The sequence below is a fragment of the Nerophis ophidion genome, linkage group LG28 (genome assembly GCF_033978795.1).
Source record: "Nerophis ophidion isolate RoL-2023_Sa linkage group LG28, RoL_Noph_v1.0, whole genome shotgun sequence".
In the NCBI taxonomy this organism is placed as follows: Eukaryota; Metazoa; Chordata; class Actinopteri; order Syngnathiformes; family Syngnathidae; genus Nerophis; species Nerophis ophidion.
The window spans coordinates 3,218,597-3,243,088 of record NC_084638.1 but is presented as its reverse complement, the minus strand read 5'-3'; the positions used below and the strand labels follow the sequence as shown (position 1 = coordinate 3,243,088).

General features: G+C 38.7%; 1 protein-coding gene across 1 annotated transcript in view; it reads right to left on the bottom strand.

Annotated features, from left to right (window-relative positions):
• LOC133545271 (ras-related protein Rab-18-like) overlaps positions 1-22,523 on the bottom strand; it is a 28,477-nt gene extending 5,954 nt beyond the window's left edge. The window contains exons 1-6 of the mRNA XM_061890693.1: positions 22,319-22,523; positions 21,999-22,054; positions 21,865-21,926; positions 16,670-16,742; positions 13,797-13,915; positions 5,883-5,949 (exon numbers count right to left, since the gene is read on the bottom strand). Coding sequence (XP_061746677.1) covers positions 5,883-5,949; positions 13,797-13,915; positions 16,670-16,742; positions 21,865-21,926; positions 21,999-22,054; positions 22,319-22,386 — 445 coding nt within the window. The 5' untranslated portion in view covers positions 22,387-22,523. The remainder of the gene's footprint in view (positions 1-5,882; positions 5,950-13,796; positions 13,916-16,669; positions 16,743-21,864; positions 21,927-21,998; positions 22,055-22,318) is intronic.
• Between the last annotated feature and the right edge of the window lie 1,969 nt (positions 22,524-24,492).

Below are 24,492 nucleotides of genomic sequence, written 5' to 3'. Positions count from 1 at the left end.
CATTTCCTAATGCATTTTGGCCTTTTTTCCACACCAAACTTATTTTTTTCCATTACAACAGAGCTTTAGGAAAAACTGTGGCTTCAGTTTTTGTGCGGATGATTAAAACTGACCACTTTGGGTTGTGTCATTAAAAAAAATGGGCGACATTATCTCATACTTTTTAAACATGAAGTCCTTTACTCTCTTGTGTTCAATTCCTTCCAGTGTCTTTTTTTCCCCCTTCTGATTGGACAAAATGCACATTACATCTGGAGAATGGGTTTTCATGAGGACAGCCTAAAGGAGAACTGTCACAAATAATTGTATCTAATTTATCACAAAACTGTGTGTTTCCATGAGTTCCCAGCGAGAGGAAAAAAGGTCCTTGATCCTACCAAGAAGAAGGCTTGTAAAACTCCACTGTGTAGGATGGGAAGCAACATGAAGGTGTTCTGTTTCTTTGATGTATTGTAATCCACAGAGAGATTTTGTCTAGACCCGAGAACTACAAAGCGGACAGGAACTGTTTTACAACCTTTTCGTTGAACAGTGTGTAAGCAAAGGTGGTGGCTGTTTACGACCGCCGGTCCCTTAGAAACAGCTGTTGCCATGTAATCAGGGAAAGTCCAAATAAAAGAGGAGGCGTACAATCTTTTGTCAGAGCGTGGTGAGACTGTACAAAGAGTACAGTCCAGACGTCTCTCCTCATTTGAGCCAAATTTAATTATGTCTCTGTTTAATTCCTTGCGTCTTGTCTTGTTTAATAGATGTCATCAGTGTTTGAACCTGACAGGAACTAGACTTTTTGGGGGGGGGGGGGGGGGGGGGAATGTTGCATTTTGTTCACAATCATTATAAAAGACATGACGGCGGATTTATTTTAATTTGATTTTTTTCAAATGCATTCTAAATATTTAAAAAATGCCATCAAAAGTCCGCTTAGAAAGGAACCTATGGGAGCCGATCAATTCGGTCTATAGAGTCACAAAAAAAACAAACACATCCAAATACCTCCATTAGGGTTTTATATAGAGGATGTAAGTATACAGTTGTGGTCAAAAGTTTACATACACTTGTCATGGCTGTCTCGAGTTTCCAATCATTTCTAGCACTCTTGTTTTTTTTGTGTGATAGAGTGATTGGAGCACATACTTGTTGGTCACAAAAAACATTCATGAAGTTTGGTTCTTTTATGAATTTATGATGGGTCTACTGAAAATGTGACCAAATCTGCTGGGCAATGTTAATATTTGCTTACATGTCCCTTGGCGTGTTTCACTGCAATAAGGCGCTTTTGGTAGCCATCCACAAGCTTCTAGCTACCAGGCTTGATGGTAGGATGGTGTTCCTGGGATTTTTGTTTCATCTGACATCACATGGACAAAGATAAGACTTACTGGAGGAAAGTTCTGTGGTCAGATGAAACAAAAATGGAGCTGTTTGGCCACAATACCCAGCAATATGTTTGGAGGAGAAAAGGTGAGGCCTTTAATCCCATGAACACCAAACCTACCGTCAAACATGGTGGTGGTAGTATTATGCTCTGGGCCTGTTTTGCTGCCAATGGAACTGGTGCTTTACAGAGAGTAAATGGGACTATGAAAATCATCAGCCCGGAGGTTGGGTATTGGGCGCAGTTGGGTATTCCAACAGGACAATGGACCCCAAACACACGTCAAAAGTGGTAAAGGAATGGCTAAATCAGGCTAGAATTAAGGTTTTAGAATGGCCGTCCCAAAATCCTGACTTAAACATGTGGACAATGCTGAAGAAACAAGTCCGTGTCAGAAAACCAACACATTTCGCCGAACCGCACCAATTTTGTGTAGAGGATGTTACGGTTCAGACTCTTGCCGCCGCCGTTCACCCATTTGTGCGCTCTCCGCTGCAGGCGCACCTCCCGCACGGCTGCAGGAGCTCTGTAATCAGCGCACCTGCTTAGGACGAACGTTCTGCCTTCATAAGCTCGCACAACCTGGAGTATAGTCTTTCAGTTGGCGTTCCTGCTCTCTTTATGTTTTTGCCCTTCCGTGTGTTCTCAGTGTGTTTTCTTGTGTCACCCCCTCCCCCGCAGTACCCTCCGTCGCCTGGAAAGTGAGCTGTGCGTCTCACTTTTCCCCGAATCTCCCTCTGGACTCGGACTGCCTCCCTCGATCTTTGACTTCCCTGGCTTTGGACTCGGACCTTTAGACTTCTCTCTCTCCCCTGGACTTCCTCGTATCTCGTTCAACACACTTGGTAACACACACTTTAGCTAACCACACACATAGTCTTACACTTGGATTTTGTCACACTCCATTTCCTTAGTTTATCAGTTATTGACTATATGTATAATCAATTATTGAACATTACCCCCCTCTGGTGTCTGCCGTCATCTCCCCTCTGCAAACCTTAACAGAGGAGTGGTCAAAAATTCAAGCAGAAGCTTGTGGATGGCTACCAAAAGCGCCTTATTGCAGTGAAACTTGCCAAGGGCCATGTAAGTGAATTAAGTGAATTATATTTATATAGCGCTTTTTCTCTAGTGACTCAAAGCGCTTTACATAGTGAAACCCAATATCTAAGTTACATTCAAACCAGTGTGGGTGGCACTGGAAGCAGGTGGGTAAAGTGTCTTGCCCAAGGACACAACGGCAGATACTGGGATGGCGGGAGTGGGAATCGAACCTGCAACCCTCCAGTTGCTGGCACGGCCGCTCTACCAACCGAGCTAAACCGCCCCAAATATTAACATTAATATTAATGTAAGCAAATATTAACATTGCTGTATGTATACTTTAAACCAGGTCACATTTTCAGTAGAGCCATAGTAAATTCAGAAAAGAACCAAACTTCATGAATTGTTTTTTTGTGAGCAACAAGTATGTGCTCCAATCACTATCACAAAAAAAAAACAAGAGTTGTGGAAATGATTGGAAACTCAAGACAGCCATGACCTTATATTCTTTACAAGTGTAAGTCAGCTTTTGACCACGACTGTATACACCAGGGGTGTCAGACTCAAATACAGAGTGGGCCAAAATTTTAAACTGAACAAAGCCGCGGGCCAGGGTTGAAAAAATTAACCTTTTAATAGGGACCCAAACAAGCAAGGACTCCGGCTTGTTAGTGATTCCCAAAGCCCAAAAAAAGTCTGCGGGCTATAGAGCGTTTTCCGTTCGGGCTCCAGTACTCTGGAATGCCCTCCCGGTAACAGTTCGAGATGCTACCTCAGTAGAAGCATTTAAGTCTCACCTTAAAACTCATTTGTATACTCTAGCCTTTAAATAGACTCCCTTTTTAGACCAGTTGATCTGCCGTTTCTTTTCTTTTTCTTCTATGTCCCACTCTCCCTTGTGGAGGGGGTCCGGTCCGATCCGGTGGCCATGTACTGCTTGCCTGTGTATCGGCTGGGGACATCTCTGCGCTGCTGATCCGCCTACGCTTGGGATGGTTTCCTGCTGGCTCCGCTGTGAACGGGACTCTCGCTGCTGTGTTGGATCCGCTTTGGACTGGACTCTCGCGACTGTGTTGGATCCATTGTGGATTGAACTTTCACAGTATCATGTTAGACCCGCTCGACATCCATTGCTTTCCTCCTCTCCAAGGTTCTCATGGTCATCATTGTCACCGACGTCCCACTGGGTGTGAGTTTTCCTTGCCCTTATGTGGGCCTACCGAGGATGTCGTGGTGGTTTGTGCAGCCCTTTGAGACACTAGTGATTTAGGGCTATACAAGTAAACATTGATTGATTGATTGATTGATATAACTTTATAGTGACATGCAAAATTGAGTTTCAAATAATAACAATATTTAAAAAATATCAATGGCATATCAAATAAAATTTAAATACAAATAGAATGCCTCTTTTCTATTTGCAGCCTTCTGAGGTAAATATCAAAATAAACTTTTTCCACAGGCCAATAATACATTTGAAAGTGAAATAACAATAAGGGATGAATCAAACATTCAAGCCTTGAAGTAGCAAAAGAAAGTGAATGAATAAAACGTTAATTATTGCTCAGTTTGTTACACTGATTTGCTTTAACAATGTTTATACAACCTAATAGTGCAAAATCGACTTTCAAAAAAACAAACGAAAAAACATCGCAGAAATAAAATTTGAATAAAACACGTAATGCCTCTTTTCTATTTGCAGCATTCTGATGTAAATATCAACAAAAACGTTTCCCACTAGCTAATAAATTTGAAAATAAAAAAACGAGGTGGTCGGGGTTGGGGGGGTGGCGGGGTTTGGTAGTAGCGGGGGTGGATATTGTTGCGTCCCGGAAGAGTTAGTGCTGCAAGGGGTTCTGGGTACTTTTTCTGTTGTGTTCGCATCGTGTTTTGGTGCGGTTGTTCTCCCGAATTGTGTTTGTCATTCTTGTTTGGTGTGGCTTCACAGTGTGGCGCATATTTGTAACAGTTTTTTTTTTTTTTTTTCCCAAGATGGCGCTGCTGTAGTGGCTGCTGTTGGCAGGAGCTCTGTGCTCTTGTGTCATCCTTTTGGGTTTCCCTCTTGTTTTCATGTGTTATTATATTTTTTTGCATTTTGGTCCAGGACCCTTTGGGACTGTGTGACAAGGAGTGGCACTTTCGTGACCTCTGTGGTGCTTTTTTTGTGGACTTTTGGATCTGTCTCCCGGGAGCCTTTTGGCCATTAAGACCAGCTGCTGGGTCTCTGCTAAACCGTAGTCGGTTTGGAGGGACTGTAGGAGATGCGGATGAGGGGACAGGGCTGCAGAGCTAGCACTGAACGCTGGGACGGAGAGGCTTCGTGGTGTCTTGGCTGGGTGAGCAGGTGTCGGACACCTCAGTCTCCTTGGACGTATCCTCGCTCATCCATGCGGACTGGACACTGGCCGAGAGTGGAGTCGGCTGTCTTGGTTGCTTTGTTGGGTCTGCTTCTGTCTCTGGCCATGCTCCTTCCTCCCCAGCAGACGATGGCGTGGAACACCGCAGAGGCCACCACAGTGGATATGTTTCTTTTACTTTTTATTCATAGCTGTATGTAGAAGTGTCTGGTTGGATCTGCTGCTTTAATGTCTTTAATGTCCTCTGTGTTCTTTGATGTTTCCCTCTTACACACATGGAAGAGGGATGTGTACCATGGTTATGAGTTGTTTTTTTATTTTTTTTTTTATTTATTTGTTTTTTTCCTTTGGCCTCAGTCTGCACCCCCTCTCCAGGGCCCAGGCAAAGACCGATTTTTAAAATTTTATTTTAATCTTCTATTTTTTTCTCCCCCCCTCCCCCCCTTTGTTTACCTTTATCTCATCTTTTTTGTAAGGGGTGCTGGAAGCCGGCAGACCCGTCAGCGATCCTGTTCTGTCTCCCTGTAATGTTTGTTTAAACTTGAATGGGATTGTGCTGAAAATTTTAATTTTCCTGAAGGAACTCTCCTGACGGAATAAATAAAGTACTATCTAATCTAATCTAAGTGTTAAAGTTGTTTATACGGCCACCCTCAGTGTGACCGTTACGGCTGTTGATCAAATATGCCTTGCATTCACTTGTGTGTGTGTGTGTGTACAAACCACATATATTATGTGACTTGGCCGGCACGCTGTATGTATAGAGGAAAAGCGGACGTAACAACCGGTTGTGGAGAACGCTAAAGACAGTACCTTTAAGGCACGACCCCAATATTGTTGTCTAGAAAGAAATTCGGGAGAATGGTTGCCCCGGGAGTTTTTCGGGAGGGGCACTGACCTTCGGGAGGGTTGGCGAGTATGAGTATAAACGGTACTGTCGCTGTATAATCCTGGCGGGCCAGCTCTAATGTTAATTTGATATTGCCTCAAGGGCCAAATGAAATTACACGGCGGGCCAGAGTTTGACACCCATGGTATACACATATATGTACATATCACCTGCAAAATCAAGAGACGTCTGATTGAACTCCAACGTGGACACTCACCGATAAAAAGCATGGAGTGTTTTCTTGCGAACTTCAGGCCTTCGTTGCGGTCCACTTCATGGTCATCCTGCAAAGCAAATGCAACAACATGCTTTATAAAGCACTGCAATGCACATCGACCTCTACGAGCACCACCCTGGCAGAGGGGTGGATCACACTAGGGCTGGGCGATATAGCGACATATTCGATACATCGCGGGTTTGTCTCTGTGCGATACACAAAATGACGATCAATGATCTTTAGTTGTATTGTAAATACAGCCATGCGCAGCATTCACGTATATGACCCAATACAAATAACCTTCCCTAGTCATGGTGCAAAAGAAACTGTCAACAAGACATGGTCACACGTAACACAACCTGCCCACTGAACTTTGTGGATATTATAAAAAAAACGTCCATGTCAAATATACTCGATATATCGCGGGTTGTAGAAAATGACTACATCGTGATATTCGAGTATACGTTCTCACGCGGTTTCTTTTAGCGGCGGGCATTACACTACAGGCTCTTCTCACTCGTTCTCGTCTCTCCTTCTCACAGAGACATAAAACAAGCGCACCTCCTTACATACGTCACATACCGTCGCGCGCGCAACGTCATACACTCTGGTAGCGGCATGGTAAAGTTAGCTACCATGCTCGCGGTGTGGTAACAAATGAATGAAGAATTGTGGTTTGGCTTTAAGATGTTTTACAAGTATGCGGCAAAAGCGTTGCTACAAAAAGTAGCGGAGCTGCTAATGTGTGGCCCCATTCGAAAAGTCACCCGCCAGAGCAAAAACATATTTTACAATCAAACAAAAACGCAACAAAAAAGCAACAAACACAGTGAAATATGAACACAAAGGGTAAAAAAAAAAACAACACTTACAATCGGATCTATGTGATATATCACTAAACTTAAAACTTTGTTGTAAAAACGACCTAGAATGTACATGTCAATAAAGAATGTGGGATTTACAATATTAACTATGAACGATAAAACACTGAATATTGACAACATATGACATATTTTACAAGAAAAAACGCAAAAAAAAAATGCAACAAACACACTGAAATATGAACGTAAAGAGTAAAAAAAAAACACTTACAATCGGATATATGTGATATATCACTAAACTTTAGAACTTTGTTGTGAAAATCGACCTAGAATGTACATGTCACTAAAGAATGTGGGATTTACAATATTAACTATGAACGATAAAACACTGAATATTTACAAAATATGACATATTTTACAAGAGAAAACGCAAAAACACAGTGAAATATGAACGCAAAAGGTAAACAAAAAAAACACTTACAGTCGGATGTATGTGAAATATCACTAAAATTTTGAACTTTGTTGTAAAAATCGACCTAGAATGTACATGTCAATAAAGAATGTGGGATTTACAATATTAACTATGAACGATAAAACACTGAATACTGACAACATATACCATATTTTACAAGCAAAAACGCAACAAAAAAAGGCAACAAACACACTGAAATATGAACGTAAAGGGTAAAAAAACCCACTTACAATCGGATATATGTGATATATCACTAATATTTGGAACTTTGTTGTAAAAATCGACCTAGAATGTACATGTCAAAAAAGAATGTGGGATTTACAATATTAACTATGAACAATAAAACACTGAATACTGACAACATATACCATATTTTACAAGCAAAAACGCAACAAAAAAATGCAACAAACACAAATATGAACGTAAAGGGTAAAAAAAAACAAAAACACAATCGGATATATGTGATATATCACTAAACTTTAGAACTTTGTTGTAAAAATCAACCTAGAATGTACATGTCAATAAAGAATGTGGGATTTATAATATTAGCTATGAACGATAAAACATTGAATATTGACAACATGACATATTTTACAAGAGAAAACGCAACAAACACAGTGAAATATGAACGCAAAGTGTAAACAAAAACCCCACCTACAATCGGATATATGTGTTATATCACTAAACTTTAGAAATTTGTTGTAAAAATCGACCTAGAATGTACATGTCGATAAAGAATGTGGGATTTACAATATTAACTATGAACGATAAAACACTGAATATTGACAACATATGACATATTTTACAAGCAAAAACGCAACAAAAAATGCAACAAACCGTAAAATATGAACGCAAAGGGTTAAAAAAAAACCCCACCTACAATCGGATATATGTGATATATCACTAAACTTTAGAACTTTGTTGTGAAAATCGACCTAGATTGTACATGGCAATAGAGAATGTGGGATTTACAATATTAACTATGAACGATAAAACACTGAATATTGACAACATATGACATATTTTACAAGTGAAAACGCAAGAAAAATGCAACAAACCGTAAAATATGAACGCAAAGGGTTGAAAAAACCCCCACCTCCAATCCTATATGTGATATATCACTAAACTTCAGTACTTTGTAGTAAAAATCGACGTAGAATGAACATGTCACTAAAGAATGCGGGATTTACAATATTAACTATGAACGATAAAACACTGAATATTGACAACATATGACATATTTTACAAGAAAAAACGCAAAAAAAAAGCAACAAACACACTGAAATATGAACGTAAAGAGTAAAAAAAAAAAACCTACAATCGGATATATGTGATATATCACTAAACTTTAGAACTTTGTTGTGAAAATCGACCTAGAATGTACATGTCAATAAAGAATGTGGGATTTACAATATTAACTATGAACGATAAAACACTGAATATTGACAAAATATGACATATTTTACAAGAGAAAACGCAACAAACACAGTGAAATATGAACACAAAGGGTAAACAAAAAAAAACACTTACAGTCGGATGTATGTGAAATATCACTAAAATTTAGAACTTTGTTGTAAAAATCGACCTAGAATGTACATGTCAATAAAGAATGTGGGATTTACACTATTAACTATGAACGATAAAACACTGAATATTGACAACATGACATATTTTACAAGCGAAAACGCAACAAAAAATGCAACAAACAGTGAAATATGAACACAAAGGGTAAAAAAACCCACCTACAATCGGATATATGTGTTATATCACTAAACTTAAAACTTTGTTGTAAAAATCGACCTAGAATGTACATGTCAATAAAGAATGTGGGATTTACAATATTAACTATGAACGATAAAACACTGAATACTGACAACATATGACATATTTTACAAGCAAAAACGCAACAAAAAAATGCAACAAACACAAATATGAACGTAAAGGGTAAAAAAAAAAAACACAATCCGATATGTGTGATATATCACTAAACTTTAGAACTTTGTTGTAAAAATCAACCTAGAATGTACATGTCACTAAAGAATGTGGGATTTACAATATTAACTACGAACGATAAAACATTGAATATTGACAACATGACATATTTTACAAGAGAAAACGCAACAAACACAGTGAAATATGAACGCAAAGTGTAAACAAAAAAAACACTTACAGTCGGATATATGTGAAATATCACTAAAATTTAGAACTTTGTTGTAAAAATCGACCCAGAATGTACATGTCAATAAAGAATGTGGGATTTACAATATTAACTATGAACGATAAAACACTAAATATTGACAACATATGACATATGTTACAAGTGAAAACGCAACAAAAATGCAACAAACAGTGAAATATGAACTCAAAGGGTAAAAAAACAACAACACTTACAATCGGATATATATGACATATGACATATTTTACAATCAAGCGAAAACAAAACAAAAAAGCAACAAACACAGTGAAATATGAACGCAAAGGGTAAAAAAACCCCACCTACAATCGGATATATGTGATATATCACTAAACTTTAGAAATTTGTTGTAAAAATCGACCTAGAATGTACATGGCAATAAAGAATGTGGGATTTACAATATTAAGTATGAATGATAAAACACTGAATATTGACAACATATGACATATTTTACAAGCAAAAACGCAACAAAAAATGCAACAAACCGTAAAATATGAACGCAAAGGGTAAAAGAAACCCCACTTATAATCGGATATATGTGATGTATCACTAAACTTTAGAAATTTGTTGTAAAAATCAACCTAAAATGTACATGTAAATAAATTATGTGGGATTTACAATATTACTATGAATGATAAAACACTGAATATTGACAACATATGACATATTTTACAAGCAAAAACGCAACAAAAAAGCAACAAACAGTAAAATATGAATGCAAGGGGTTAAAAAAAACTTACAATCGGATATATGTGATATATCACTAAACTTTAAAACTTTGTTGTAAAAATCGACCTAGAATGTACCTGTCAATAAAGAATGTGGGATTTACAATATTAACTACGAATGATAAAACACTGAATATTGACAACATATACCATATGTTACAAGCAAAAACGCAACAAAAAATGCAACAAACCGTAAAATATGAACGCAAAGGGTTAAAAAAAAACCCCACCTACAATCGGATATATGTGATATATCACTAAACTTTAGAAATTTGTTGTAAAAGTCGACCTAGAATGTACATGGCAATAAAGAATGTGGGATTTACAATATTAACTATGAACAATAAAACACTGAATATTGACAACATATGACATATTTTACAAGCAAAAACGCAACAAAAAATGCAACAAACCGTAAAATATGAACGCAAAGGGTTGAAAAAACACCCACCTCCAATCATATATGTGATATATCACTAAACTTCAGTACTTTGTAGTAAAAATCAACGTAGAATGAACATGTAAATAAAGAATGTGGGATTTACAATATTAACTATGAACGATAAAACACTGAATATTGACAACATTACATATTTTACAAGCGAAAACGCAACAAAAAATGCAACAAACACACTGAAATATGATCGTAAAGGGTAAAAAAACCCACTTACAATCGGATATATGTGATATATCACTAAACTTAGAACTTTGTTGTAAAAAACGACCTAGAATGTACATGTAAATAAAGAATGTGGGATTTACAATATTAACTATGAACGATAAAACACTGAATATTGACAACATGACATATTTTACAAGCGAAAACGTCAAAAAAAATGCAACAAACAGTGAAATATGAACTCAAAGGGTAAAAAAAACCCCACTTACAATCGGATATATGTGATACATCACTAAACTTTAGAACTTTGTTGTAAAAATCGACTTCCTCGTCTGTCCCTGACACCCACACTTGAGGCTCTGGAAACACTACGTGGAAATGCTCCCAAGCCACAAAGCCTGGTCTGAGATGTGGTGACTTAGATTACCTTAGTAACTAATTAGATTACTAAAGTAACTAATTAGATGACCATAGTAACTAGTATACCACACTAAAGCGCAGAATCCAAGCATTTGAAAGACTTAGTACAGTCATTAGAAAACATAAGTGCACATCGTAATGGCAGCTACACTTTCCATCTTACAGATCTAAAAAAATATATTTTGGAATGTCCGGCGGGCCAATTTGAACGGCTTGAGGGGCCACATGTGGCCCCCCGGGCCTTAGTTTTCCCAGAGAATGAAGAGTGCGTGAAACTCCACACGTCAACATCACCCACAAAATCCCAAAGCAACCATTTCCAGATCAAAACTGTATGAAAAAAACAGTCAACAACAGAAGGAACCTACCACATAGTGAAGGACATACACTATTTGATGCTTATTATGCAGCTCCTTTTTATTTGACAGTGATTGAAATATCTTGTGTGACATCATGCACGAAAGTGCACTTTATTTGTTTAAACCTATTGTAGTGGCGTTCTGTACAAAAAGTGCACTTTAATTTAGTGTTGTTTTGATGGCATCTTAGTGACATCATGCACAAAAGTGCACTTTATTTGTTTTAACCTATTGTAGTGGCGTTCTGTACAAAAAGTGCACTTTAATTTAGTGTTGTTTTGATATGACATCTTAGTGACAACACACTAAAGTGCATTTTATTTGTTTTAACCTATTGTAGTGGCGTTCTGTACAAAAAGTGCACTTTAATTTAGTGTTGTTTTGATATGACATCTTAGTGACATCACGCACAAAAGTGCACTTTGTTTGTTTTAACCTATTGTAGTGGCGTTCTGTACAAAAAGTGCACTTTAATTTAGTGTTGTTTTGATAAGACATCTTAGTGACATCACGCACAAAAGTGCATTTTATTTGTTTTAACCTATTGTACTGGCGTTCTGTACAAAAAGTGCACTTTAATTTAGTGTTGTTTGGATATAACATATTAGTGACATCATGCACAAAAGTGCGCTTCATTTGTTTTAATCTATTGTAGTGGCGTTCTGTACAAAAAGTGCACTTTAATTTAGTGTTGTTTGGATATGACATATTAGTGACATCATGCACAAAAGTGCACTTTATTTGTTTTAACCTATTGTAGTGGCGTTCTGTACAAAAAGTGCACTTTAATTTAGTGTTGTTTTGATAAGACATCTTAGTAACATCATGCACAAAAGTGCGCTTCATTTGTTTTAACCTAGTGTAGTGGTGTTCTGTACAAAAAGTGCACTTTAATTCAGTGTTGTTTTGATATGTCATCTTAGTGACATCATGCACAAAAGTGCACTTTATTTGTTTTAACCTATTGTAGTGGCGTTCTGTACAAAAAGTGCACTTTAATTTAGTGTTGTTTGGATATGACATATTAGTGACATCATGCACAAAAGTGCACTTCATTTGTTTTAACCTATTGTAGTGGCGTTCTGTACAAAAAGTGCACTTTAATTTAGTGTTGTTTTGATAAGACATCTTAGTGACATCATGCACAAAGGTGCACTTTATTTGTTTTAACCTATTGTAGTGGCGTTCTGTACAAAAAGTGCACTTTAATTCAGTGTTGTTTTGATAAGACATCTTAGTGACATCATGCACAAAAGTGCACTTTATTTGTTTTAACCTATTGTAGTGGCGTTCTGTACAAAAAGTGCACTTTAATTTAGTGTTGTTTTGATAAGACATCTTAGTGACATCATGCACAAAGGTGCACTTTATTTGTTTTAACCTATTGTAGTGGTGTTCTGTACAAAAAGTGCACTTTAATTCAGTGTTGTTTTGATAAGACATCTTACTGACATCATGCACAAAAGTGCACTTTATTTGTTTTAACCTATTGTAGTGGCGTTCTGTACAAAAAGTGCACTTTAATTTAGTGTTGTTTTGATAAGACATCTTAGTAACATCATGCACAAAAGTGCGCTTCATTTGTTTTAACCTAATGTAGTGGTGTTCTGTACAAAAAGTGCACTTTAATTCAGTGTTGTTTTGATATGTCATCTTAGTGACATCATGCACAAAAGTGCACTTTATTTGTTTTAACCTATTGTAGTGGCGTTCTGTACAAAAAGTGCACTTTAATTTAGTGTTGTTTGGATATGACATATTAGTGACATCATGCACAAAAGTGCACTTTATTTGTTTTAACCTATTGTAGTGGCGTTCTGTACAAAAAGTGCACTTTAATTTAGTGTTGTTTGGATATGACATATTAGTGACATCATGCACAAAAGTGCACTTCATTTGTTTTAACCTATTGTAATTGTACAAAAAGTGCACTTTAATTTAGTGTTGTTTTGATATGTCATCTTTGTGACATCATGCACAAAAGTGCACTAATAGCTTGTTTTTTTCTGACAATCTTGCACTTTCTGTTTTGGAAATGACATGAATGTTTGTGCCACTGCTTAATAACTTAATAAATACACTTTTGGTCAATTGACTTAGTTGTAATTTGCATGGAAGTTTAAAATGAGCATATATCAATGCAAGGATGTTTTAATGTAGACACACAGAATCATCATAACACTGTGATTATATGCATCAAGTGTTCATTCAAGGCTGAGACAAAAATATGGAGATACATGGCCTAAAAAATATTGAGATATTAATAAAAGGCTGTATCGCCCAGCCCTGGATCGCACTCACCCGATCGATCTTGTTCCCAACGAGCATCTTGACGATATCATTGCGAGTTGTGTAGGTTTCCAGTTCGTTCAGCCAGTTTTCCAGCTTGGTGAAGGTGTCCCGCTTGGTAACATCGTATACTGTAAAAACAAAACCAAAAAAAAAAACAGATAAACAATGTTTAAAAAATTCATCGTCATGTCCTACTGACAGTATTGATATGCCAAAAATAATACTGTACATTATGGCTGCACAAAAAGTGAAAACATGCAACCTAAATTCTAAATGAACACAACATGACATAGGACACATCATCCTATTTTAATGACTATAAGCCGCTACTTTTTTCCAACACTTTGAGCCCTGCGGCTAATGAAAAGGTGCGGATAATTTATGGACCTTTTTTTCGCTCGTAGCCATATTTATTTATTTGTATTCCATAAATAACTTTAATGTTACGCCGACAAAGCCACTGGAGAGGCGTGTCATGTATTTTGGACGAGTTCCATCAGTGCCAGTGCTGCTGTCTGACAATGTCCTTCCTGTTTCGTACCTTGACCCGGAAGTGTTAGTCCATAGTGTTAGCAGCATTAACTTAGAATGACATTCTTTCTGTTTTGTTTTCAGTTTCGTGAATTCACCAGGACGTCACAGTGGAGTTATTGAGTCTGTTTAGCCAATTAGCCTTAGACTCACTTTATTTTCATTTAAATTTGAACTTTACAGTACAGATAACAACAAAATGTTGTTGCATTAGCTGGCTGTGGTGCAGGATAAAAGAGAGCTAGCTTTCACAGCTCGTGGGTCCATGACGACGACTTCTGTTTTGTTTGATCTGCCGTTTTACTGCCGTGTTACCTGCATCGGTTGAAACAATTAGGGTATACGTTTACAAATTATTTCTGCGACTAAATATGTAAAAATATTGTCTGAAATCTGGTGGGTGCGGCTTAAACACCGGAGCGCACTAAAGCCCAGAAGAAAAAAAAACATAAAAAAAATGTTCTTTCAGCTTGACTTTATTATGCTAACGAATGTATTGCGGAGTGAGCAAGCATGCCATGTGTTTGACTTGATTTAAAAAACTTAATTTACATCCTAACCTTGATTCCTTTTGAACCGCAATCTAAATGTATTCCTACCTTTCAAAACTGGAAGTATAAGAAAAATTATACATATACATACATTTTTATATATATATATATTTATATATAATCCATAAATGCACATACATATGTATAAATATAAACCATAAATACATACAGACACAAATATATATATGTGTGTGTGTATTTAAATATATATATATATCCATCCATCCATCCATCATCTTCCGCTTATCCGAGGTCGGGTCGCGGGGGCAACAGCCTAAGCAGGGAAACCCAGACTTCCCTCTCCCCAGCCACTTCGTCTAGCTCTTCCCGGGGGATCCCGAGGCGTTCCCAGGCCAGCCGGGAGACATAGTCTTCCCAACGTGTCCTGGGTCTTCCCCGTGGCCTCCTACCGGTTGGACGTGCCCTAAACACCTCCCTAGGGAGGCGTTCGGGTGGCATCCTGACCAGATGCCCGAACCACCTCATCTGGCTCCTCTCCATGTGGAGGAGCAGCGGCTTTACTTTGAGTTCCTCCCGGATGGCAGAGCTTCTCACCCTATCTCTAAGGGAGAGACCCGCCACACGGCGGAGGAAACTCATTTGGGCCGCTTGTACCCGTGATCTTATCCTTTCGGTCATGACCCAAAGCTCATGACCATAGGTGAGGATGGGAACGTAGATCGACCGGTAAATTGAGAGCTTTGCCTTCCGGCTCAGCTCCTTCTTCACCACAACGGATCGATACAACGTCCGCATTACTGAAGACGCCGCACCGATCCGCCTGTTGATCTCACGATCCACTCTTCCCTCACTCGTGAACAAGACTCCTATATATATATATATATATATACTACATATACATATATACATACATATATAAAATATATATACATATATATGTATATAGAGGGGGGTTGCCCACGTTTGAGGTCCTCTCCAAGGTTTCTCATAGTCATCATTGTCACTAGCGTCCCACTGGGTGTGAGTTTTTCTTGCCCTTATGTGGGATGTCGTACTCGTAATGGTATGTACAGTCCTTTGAGACATTTGTGATTTAGGGCTATATAAATAAACATTGATTGATTGATTGATATAAATATATATACATATAGAAAAAAATATATATATAGTATATACATATATATATCTGTGATGAGGTGGCGACTTGTCCAGGGTGTACCCCGCCTTCCGCCCGATTGTAGCTGAGATAGGCGCCAGCGCCCCCCGCGACCCCAAAAGGGAACAAGCGGTAGAAAATGGATGGATATATATATATATATATATGTGTGTAAATAAATATATATACATATAGAAAAAATATATATGTATTCTATATGTATGTATACAGATGTATATACATATATATATATATATATATATATTTATTTATTTAATTTTATAAGAAACTATTTAAAAAAAAAGAGGTACTAAGGCCATCTCCATGCAACCAGAAAAAAGGTTTTCTAACCTGTAACCTACCTTGAAAAGGTTTCATGATGAATATTATATCAAGTAACACGTTGGTGAGAATCGATTCTGAATCGAATCGTCGCCCAAAGAATTGGATTAAATCAGTTAGTGCCCAAAGATTGACATCCCTCATTATTTTTGTACAATTGATTACTGAACAGCTGCCATTTCGGGACGTCCTATGAAGAACATCAGAAAGCAACGAGGAGTCTAATAATAATGAACAGTGTCATTTATTTCAAACAAAAGCAGCTTTGTGTGTGTGTGTGTGTGTGTGTGTTACATATTACGACAACAAATGCATACAAGGAGATATAAATCAGTTCTTACCAAGTATGACACCCTGCGCGCCCCGATAGTAGCTGGGTGTTAACGTGCGAAACCTTTCCTGACCAGCTGTGTCCTACGGATAGAGAGGCATGATTTTAGAAAAAATCTATAAAAACAAGGACACCATTATTTGTCAATCTTTCTTTTGAAGAATGAAGCAAAGTATTTGGTTTTACCGTGTACTTTATTAGTACTGGTATACCGTACAACCCCACTCTCACTATGTTAGATCCACTATGGACTGGACTCTCACAATATTATGTTAGTTCCACATTGGACTGGACTTTCACAATATTATGTTAGATCCACTATGGACTGGACTCTCACACTATTATGTTAGATCCACTATGGACTGGACTCTCACACTATTATGTTAGATCCACTATGGACTGGACTCTCACACTATTATGTTAGATCCACTATGGACTGGACTCTCACACTATTATGCTAGATCCACTATGGACTGGACTTTCACAATTTTATGTTAGATCCACTATGGACTGGACTCTCACACTATTATGCTAGATCCACTATGGACTGGACTTTCACAATATTATGTTAGATCCACTATGGACTGGACTCTCAGAATATTATGTTAGATCTACTATGGACTGGACTCTCACACTATTATGTTAGATCCACTATGGACTGGACTCTCACACTATTATGCTAGATCCACTATGGACTGGACTTTCACAATATTATGTTAGATCCACTATGGACTGGACTCTCAGAATATTATGTTAGATCTACTATGGACTGAACTCTCACACTATTATGCTAGATCCACTATGGACTGGACTCTCACACCATAATGCTAGAGCCACTATGGACTGGACTCTCACATTATGTGAGATGCACTATGGACTGGACTCTCACATTATGCTAGATCCACTATGGACTGGACTCTCACAATATTATGTTAGATCCACTATGGACTGGACTCTCACACTATTATGCTAGATCCACTATGGACTGGACTCTCACACTATTATGCTAGATCCACTATGGACTGGACTCTCACAATATTATGTTAGATCCACTATGGACTGGACTCTCACACCATAATACTAGAGCCACTATGGACTGGACTCTCACATTATGTGAGATCCACTATGGACTGGACTCTCACATTATGCTAGATCCACTATGGACTGGACTCTCACACTATTATGCTAGATCCACTATGGACTGGACTCTCACAATATTATGTTAGATCCACTATGGACTGGACTCTCACACTATTATGTTAGATCCACTATGGACTGGACTCTCACACTATTATGTTTGATCCACTATGGACTGGACTCTCACACTATTATGTTAGATCCACTATGGACTGGACTCTCACACCATAATGCTAGAGCCACTATGGACTGGACTCTCACATTATGTGAGATCCACTATGGACTGGACTCTCACATTATGCTAGATCCACTATGGACTGGACTCTCACACTATTATGCTAGATCCACCATGGACTGGACTCTCACATTATGTTAGATCCACTATGGACTGGACTCTCACACTATTATGTTAGATCCACTATGGACTGGACTCTCACACTATTATGTTTGATCCACTATGGACTGGACTCTCACACTATTATGTTAGATCCACTATGGACTGGACTCTCACACCATAATGCTAGAGCCACTATGGACTGGACTCTCACATTATGTGAGATCCACTATGGACTGGACTCTCACATTATGCTAGATCCACTATGGACTGGACTCTCACACTATTATGCTAGATCCACTATGGACTGGACTCTCACAATATTATGTTAGATCCACTATGGACTGGACTCTCACACTATTATGTTAGATCCACTATGGACTGGACTCTCACACTATTATGTTTGATCCACTATGGACTGGACTCTCACAGTATTATGTTAGATCCACTATGGACTGGACTCTCACATTATTATGTTAGATCCACTATGGACTGGACCCTCACACTATTATGTTTGATCCACTATGGACTGGACTCTCACACTATTATGTTTGATCCACTATGGACTGGACTCTCACACTATTATGTTAGATCCACTATGGACTGGACTCTCACATTATTATGTTAGATCCACTATGGACTGGACCCTCACACTATTATGCTAGATCCACCATGGACTGGACTCTCACATTATGTGAGATCCACTATGGACTGGACTCTCACATTATGCTAGATCCACTATGGACTGGACTCTCACACTATTATGCTAGATCCACTATGGACTGGACTCTCACAATATTATGTTAGATCCACTATGGACTGGACTCTCACACTATTATGTTAGATCCACTATGGACTGGACTCTCACACTATTATGTTTGATCCACTATGGACTGGACTCTCACACTATTATGTTAGATCCACTATGGACTGGACTCTCACACCATAATGCTAGAGCCACTATGGACTGGACTCTCACATTATGTGAGATCTACTATGGACTGGACTCTCACATTATGCTAGATCCACTATGGACTGGACTCTCACACTATTATGCTAGATCCACTATGGACTGGACTCTCACAATATTATGTTAGATCCACTATGGACTGGACTCTCACACTATTATGTTAGATCCACTATGGACTGGACTCTCACACTATTATGTTTGATCCACTATGGACTGGACTCTCACACTATTATGTTAGATCCACTATGGACTGGACTCTCACACTATTATGTTTGATCCACTATGGACTGGACTCTCACACTATTATGTTAGATCCACTATGGACTGGACTCTCACATTATTATGTTAGATCCACTATGGACTGGACCCTCACACTATTATGTTTGATCCACTATGGACTGGACTCTCACACTATTATGTTAGATCCACTATGGACTGGACTCTCACATTATTATGTTAGATCCACTATGGACTGGACCCTCACACTATTATGCTAGATCCACCATGGACTGGACTCTCACACTATTATGTTAGATCCACTATGGACTGGACTCTAACACTATTATGTTAGATCCACTATGGACTGGACTCTCACACTATTATGCTAGATCCACTATGGACTGGACTCTCACACTATTATGCTAGCTCCACTATGGACTGGACTTTCACAATATTATGTTAGATCCACTATGGACTGGACTTTCACAATATTATGTTAGATCCACATTGGACTGGACTTTCACAATATTATGTTAGATCCACTATGGACTGGACTTTCACAATATTATGTTAGATCCACTATGGACTGGACTTTCACAATATTATGTTAGATCCACATTGGACTGGACTTTCATAATATTATGTTAGATCCACTATGGACTGGACTCTCACACTATTATGCTAGATCCACTATGGACTGGACTCTCACACCATAATGCTAGAGCCACTATGGACTGGACTCTCACATTATGTGAGATCCACTATGGACTGGACTCTCACATTATGCTAGATCCACTATGGACTGGACTCTCACAATATTATGCTAGATCCACTATGGACTGGACTCTCACAATATTATGTTAGATCCACTATGGACTGGACTCTCACACTATTATGTTAGATCCACTATGGACTGGACTCTCACACCATAATGCTAGAGCCACTATGGACTGGACTCTCACATTATGTGAGATCCACTATGGACTGGACTCTCACATTATGCTAGATCCACTATGGACTGGACTCTCACACTATTATGCTAGATCCACTATGGACTGGACTCTCACAATATTATGCTAGATCCACTATGGACTGGACTCTCACAATATTATGTTAGATCCACTATGGACTGGACTCTCACACTATTATGTTAGATCCACTATGGACTGGACTCTCACACCATAATGCTAGAGCCACTATGGACTGGACTCTCACATTATGTGAGATCCACTATGGACTGGACTCTCACATTATGCTAGATCCACTATGGACTGGACTCTCACACTATTATGCTAGATCCACTATGGACTGGACTCTCACAATATTATGTTAGATCCACTATGGACTGGACTCTCACACTATTATGTTAGATCCACTATGGACTGGACTCTCACACTATTATGCTAGATCCACTATGGACTGGACTCTCACACCATAATGCTAGATCCACTATGGACTGGACTCTCACAATATTATGTTAGATCCACTATGGACTGGACTCTCACACTATTATGCTAGATCCACTATGGACTGGACTCTCACACTATTAAGCTAGATCCACTATGGACTGGACTCTCACACTATTATGTTTGATCCACTATGGACTGGACTCTCACACTATTATGTTAGATCCACAATGGACTGGACTCTCACACTATTAAGCTAGATCCACTATGGACTGGACTCTCACACTATTATGCTAGATCTACTATGGACTGGACTCTCACACTATTATGTTAGATCCACTATGGACTGGACTCTCACACTATTTTGCTAGATCAACTATGGACTGGACTCTCACTATTATGTTAGATCCACTATGGACTGGACTCTCACACTATTATGTTAGATCCACTATGGACTGGACTCTCACACTATTTTGCTAGATCAACTATGGACTGGACTCTCACATTATGTGAGATCCACTATGGACTGGACTCTCACACTATTATGCTAGATCCACTATGGACTGGACTCTGCCACTATTATGTTAGATCCACTATGTACTGGACTCTCACACTATTAATGTTAGATCCACTATGGACTGGACTCTGCCACTATTATGTTAGATCCACTATGGACTGGACTCTCACACTATTATGTTAGATCCACTATGGACTGGACTCACACATTATGCATTTGCGTCCCCTCCAAGGTTTCTCATTGTGCCATTGGGTTGAGTTTTTCCTTGCCCTAAAGTAGGATCTGAGCCGAGGATATCGTTGTGGCTTGTGCAGCCCTTTGAGACACTTGTGATTCAGGGCTATATTAGTAAACATTGATTTATTGATTGATATAGATTTAATTTATAGTATATAGTATTATATTTGAAGACTAAATATATCAGAATGGCGCCAGTGTGATTTTATTTTTCAGTGTGTGGCCCACAGTGGAAAAAGTTTGGACACCCCTATAGAAGTCATGCTCTATTATTTTGAGTGCTATGTCTCCATCAACTGGACAGAAGTGGCACTGCAGCGTGTTTTTCCTTCACGCTCCTGTTCGAAATAACCCAAATGACAACAACTTCATGATCTTGTCTTACCCATATGGCGAGTTTGGCTTTGTTCCCATCAATAGATAGTGTCTTCACTTTGAAATCCACACCTTAAAGATTAAAACATTTATTTTAGAAGTAATTGACACAATAATGGAGAAGTTTGTGTGAGGAAAGGAAACCTATTGTAGCAGACTGTTCTGGGTCGAAAGTGTCCTCGGTGAATCTCAGGAGAAGACTGTTTAAAAAAATAAAATAGCTTTTGAAATAGTTGACATAACACTTTCTATTGTAACAGGAGACTTCCAAAACAAACGAGGGAGGAAGTAAAAGCAAAATCAAATATGTTTATAATTACACGTCGATCGTGATTTAATCATAACAAGTGTGTGTCGAATCTGCTGTTGGGAAAAACAGCGCTAATAAAACTTTACACAACAACGTCAACAAACTGAGCAGGCTAAGCTAGCGGGCTAGCTAGCTAGCTGAAGAGACAACAAACCTGGACTTCCCCACTCCGCTCTCGCCTATTATCAACAGTTTCAGAGTCGTCAACACGTCGTCATCCATATTCCGATGTAATGGTCGTTTGTTGGACGCCAAGGGTGTTGTTTTTTGTTTTTTTGTTTTAATGTGAGCAGCCTGGTGACTCCTGTCCTTAGCCGTGCCAGCCTGCGCACACACTGCGCCGCGCAACTTCCGCCCGTGGTGACGTCATCGATAATCTTCAAACGCAGGTGTGACGTAACTGTTGTCTTGCCTCGGGAGAAAAACACAATGGCCTGTCAGACCAAAGGTCACAGGGAGACAAGTATTGGATCTGCATTCTTCCATTGGTAGTAAGGTATTTATCTCTATATAAACATTGTTATATTATTATGAAACTATATTTTAAGACTGTAGTTTTTGCATATTTAGTTATCAAACAATTTTTTTCCAAAATGTAATAAGATTTTGCTGATAGGACATGATTTGGAAAGGGACACACCTGTTTATTTTAGGTGCTGAAGATTCACAAATGCCACCCGGTTTGGGTAATATACATACATACATACATACATACATACATATATATATATATATACATATACATATATATACATATACATATATATATATATATATCAATCAATCAATCAATGTTTACTTATATAGCCCTAAATCACTAGTGTCTCAAAGGGCTGCACAAACCACCACGACATCCTCGGTAGGCCCACATAAGGGCAAGGAAAACTCACACCCAGTGGGACATTGGTGACAATAATGACCCAGTGGGACGTCGGTGACAATGATGACTATGAGAACCTTAGAGAGGAGGAAAGCAATGGATGTCGAGCGGATCTAACATGATACTGTAAAAGTTCAATCCACAATGGATACAACACAGTCGCGAGAGTCCATCTTTGGATCCAAGACACAGCAGCGAGAGTCCCGTTCACAGCGGAGCCAGCAGGAAACCATCCCAAGCGTAGGCGGACCAGCAGCGCAGAGATGTCCCCAGCCGATACACAGGCAAGCAGTACATGGCCACCGGATCGGACCGGACCCCCTCCACACGGGAGAGTGGGACATAGAAGAAAAAGAAAAAAACGGCAGATCAACTGGTCTAAAAAGGGAGTCTATTTAAAGGCTACAGTATACAAATGAGTTTTAAGGTGAGACTTAAATGCTTCTACTGCGGTGGCATCGCGAACTGTTACCGGGAGGGTATTCCAGAGTACTGGAGCCCGAACGGAAAATGCTCTATAGCCCGCAGACTTTTTTTGGGCTTTGGGAATCACTAATAAGCCGGAATCCTTTGAACGCAGATTTCTTGCCGGGACATATGGTACAATACAATCGGCAAGATAAGATGGAGCTAGACCGTGTAGTATTTTATACGTAAGTAGTAAAACCTTAAAGTCACATCTTAAGTGCACAGGAAGCCAGTGCAGGTGAGCCAGTACAGGTATATATGTATGTATATATGTATATAAAGGTATATACAGTATATATGTATGTATATACGTATATAAAGGTATATACAGTATATATGTATGTATATATGTATATAAAGGTATATACAGTATATATGTATGTATATATGTATATAAAGGTATATACAGTACAGGCGTAATGTGATCAAACTTTCTTGTTCTTGTCAAAAGTCTAGCAGCCGCATTTTGTACCAACTGTAATCTTTTAATGCTAGACATGGGGAGACCCGAAAATAATACGTTACAGTAGTCGAGGCGAGACGTAACAAACGCATGGATAATGATCTCAGCGTCTTTAGTGGACAGAATGGAGCGAATTTTAGCGATGTTACGGAGATGAAAGAAGGCCGTTTTAGTAACGCTTTTAATGTGTGCCTCAAAGGAGAGAGTTGGGTCGAAGATAATACCCAGATTCTTTACCGTGTCGCCTTGTTTAATTGTTTGGTTGTCAAATGTTAGAGTTGTATTATTAAATAGAGTTCGGTGTCTAGCAGGACCGATAATCAGCATTTCCGTTTTTTTGGCGTTGAGTTGCAAAAAGTTAGCGGACATCCATTGTTTAATTTCATTAAGACACGCCTCCAGCTGACTACAATCCGGCGTGTTGGTCAGCTTTAGGGGCATGTAGAGTTGGGTGTCATCAGCATAACAGTGAAAGCTAACACCGTATTTGCGTATGATGTCACCTAGCGGCAGCATG